The sequence below is a fragment of the Poecilia formosa genome, unplaced genomic scaffold (assembly GCF_000485575.1).
Source record: "Poecilia formosa unplaced genomic scaffold, Poecilia_formosa-5.1.2 Scaffold601, whole genome shotgun sequence".
Classification (NCBI taxonomy): domain Eukaryota; kingdom Metazoa; phylum Chordata; class Actinopteri; order Cyprinodontiformes; family Poeciliidae; genus Poecilia; species Poecilia formosa.
In genome coordinates, this window is record NW_006800540.1 from 268,997 (window position 1) to 271,927 (window position 2,931).

At 46.7% G+C, this 2,931-nt stretch overlaps 1 protein-coding gene across 1 annotated transcript; it reads right to left on the bottom strand.

The window, feature by feature from the left end:
- Positions 1-903: 903 nt before the first annotated feature.
- On the bottom strand, positions 904-1,810 carry LOC107834382 (proline-rich receptor-like protein kinase PERK9). Its single transcript, XM_016665620.1, has 2 exons — positions 1,388-1,810; positions 904-1,337 (listed from the first exon to the last, which is right to left on the bottom strand). The coding sequence occupies exons 1-2, from the start codon at positions 1,717-1,719 to the stop codon at positions 1,112-1,114; spliced, it is 558 nt and encodes a 185-aa protein (XP_016521106.1). The 5' UTR covers positions 1,720-1,810; the 3' UTR covers positions 904-1,111.
- Between the last annotated feature and the right edge of the window lie 1,121 nt (positions 1,811-2,931).

The following is a 2,931-nucleotide window of genomic DNA, read 5'->3' on the forward strand; positions in this document are numbered from 1 at the left end:
AAGAGAGGGGAGCATCTGTCTGCTGTAGAAAATCAGTGGGTTCACTGAGCAGCTGTGACTGATTAGTTTTTCAAGAACAACCTAAAACACAACTTAATCAGTTAATAAATCACTTTTTTCCCCTTTTCATATTGTTTCTAAACTGTTCGTGCTTTACTAGAGCAGGGCTGCAACACGTCGATCGGGGAAGGTTTGTGTCGATCTCGGCATTAGATGACAAACTGAACACCGCCAGGACGCTGAGACCAGCACGACCTCCTCTGACTCCTTATCAAAACGTTCGTAACTTTATTAAAGAACAAAAAAATAAATGAATAAAATCAATAAAATGTGTTCAAATTAATGACCCAACAAACATAATAATCTCAGTGATTATTGTTTCAACAAGGTGTTGAGCAATTCTGAGTTTCGATTCCATGCCAAAATAACTAGCAGAGCAGGAGTTTAAAATGAACTAATCAACCACCGCTGTGTTCAGGGAGGCTTATTAATGATCGCAAAATAAATATAGAGCCTGAAAACCTGAGGACTGAATGTTATCATTTTAAGTAATCTCTGATCGGCTTCCAGAGCGCAGGCGTTTGCCATGGAAACGGGTGTGCTTAAACCAGTGGTTTTGAGTTGATCACCTGTTCGGGTTGTTTTACCTTTGTTTACATTTGTTGTGGCTCATCACAGCCACCATAGTTTCTGAACGTTCAATAAATGACTAAACTTGGACTAATTACCTCGTTCTTCTGCAAGCAGGCACGTGCAGAGGGGAGGGAGGGGTGGGGGTGCTTGAGCACCTGCCCCTTTTGCTCCTTGCCCCCAAGTGCCCTTTTGGTCAATTTATTTATTTATTTATTGGTTGGTATTTTCTAAGCCCTCTTCTGACGCATAATAACATGTCATAATGTGTGGTTGAGGTGGTGAGGATGAGGACCTCCTCAAGGGGCGGCTACCAGACGCCCAACAGAAAAGTCCAAAAACAAAATGACCCAACAGGGTGGGCGGAGGGGCAACGGCAGGAGGGCTAGAGTCCAGAAAAACAGTCCAAAACAACAAAAAACAACCCAACAGGGTGGACGGAGGGGTGACGGCAGGAGGGCTAGAATCCAGAAAACAAAACTTAATCCAAACAGGAACTCAGACACGGAAAACCGTCCGGGGACCGACCACGACACAGGAGGTGGACCTCTCGTGGAAGGTCCGGTGGGCGTCGCCGGCGCAAGGAGCGGAGTCCAGGAGGCGGGTCCGGTAGGAAGGGCGGCTGGAGGCTCGGGAGGAGCGTCCGCAAACTCAGGGGGCGGTGCCACAGGAAACTCGGGAAGCTCGGGGAACTCTGGAGCGGGGGGCTGCTCACATGCAGTGGACACAGGAAACTCTGGGGCAGGCGGAGACAAACGCCGCCTCGGCGCTGGGACCGGAGGCAGCGGGAACTGACGCTGCCTTGGCGCAGGGACCAGGGGCAGCTGCAGGCGGGGCCTCAGGGTAGCGGTGATGGCTTAGCCCAGGGGCCGGGACCTCCGGCGGCTCAGGGCAGCGGTGACGGCGGGGTCCGACCCCCGGCAGGCGGATCGCCAGTTGCGATCCCCATAGCGGTCCCAGGTGCAGAAGAGCCCCTCCACAAAACTCCTCCAGGGAGACCGCTCCAAACACCCGCCAGGGGTTCCACCGTCGGGTGTGGGCCTGCCACATGCATCCCTCACCTTTTCTGTGGTTGGATCCTACTATCATAATGTGTGGTTGAGGTGGTGAGGATGAAGACGCGGAGACCCAGGTAAGATGAAGAATGATGAATTTAATGATAATAGTCCAAGCACGGAACAACTGACGGCACAAGGAAACAGGTAACGCTTGACATACGACATAGATCACCAGGAACACAGACAACAGGTTCTCACCTCTAAATACACTGAGAGGGTAATCACAGGAACGAGACACAGCTGGGATCAATCAACGGGGAGGACAGGACAGAGACTCACAGGAAAACGGTATTAAACACAGAAAATCTAAAAAATAAACACACAGAAACACGGATAATGACACATGTACTAAAATTATTTGTTTTTTGTTGGGCTTTTTCATTTTTGTACAACATAATAAGCCGGTCACCTTGTTATCTTTGACCTTTTGCCTGTGACACATGATGCAGTTGCCTGTCGCACAGTGAGATAAGGCAGCTAACTGGAGCTCAATGTAGCAAACGTTCCAGATTACAGAACAGTTTTTGGTGAATTAAAAATAAAACGTTTTTGGTTAATACAGTGGAGTAGACTTGCTACTTGTCAGATGACGGAAAACCACGTTGAACTTTGTATAGTTTCTGCTTCAGCACGGAGTAGCGGTTTAAGCAGAGAGGTAATGAAATACAACAGACACTGACAGGCCTCTGCGTCTGCCTTTCTCTGAAGAACTACTGAGCGGGAGGAGACAGCAGGTGAGGAAAAACTTTTCTAATCTACCGATTCAGTATTTTTATCATATAGACATTAGGCTGTTGTTGTTGTGCTACTAGCTAGCTGCTAGCTAACGACCTTGCTAGCAAAGCTAGATAACAAAAAGCTTCTTCCCTGTATCGTTAATGATAGCAGTCATTCTTCAGTGTCGCTTATTCAATATGGGGCACATCGCCCGTCCAAAACCGATCATCTCCATATGTCTTCTAATGTACATTGCACTTATTCTGCCGTGAGGTAAACATATCTTGAAGGAGAATAGCACTTAAATAAAAGTCCAACAAGGATATTCATTTAATGTATAATAAAAGTGGGTAACACTTTATTTGAAGGGGGGTGAATAAGACTGTCATGACACCGTCATAAAGATGACATATCACATGTCATGAACATGAATAAACCTTCATGAATATTTATGACTGTTGTCATAAAGCGTCATTCGATAAATTATGACACTTTTAATACAAAGTTGACATTATTCAAAATGTTT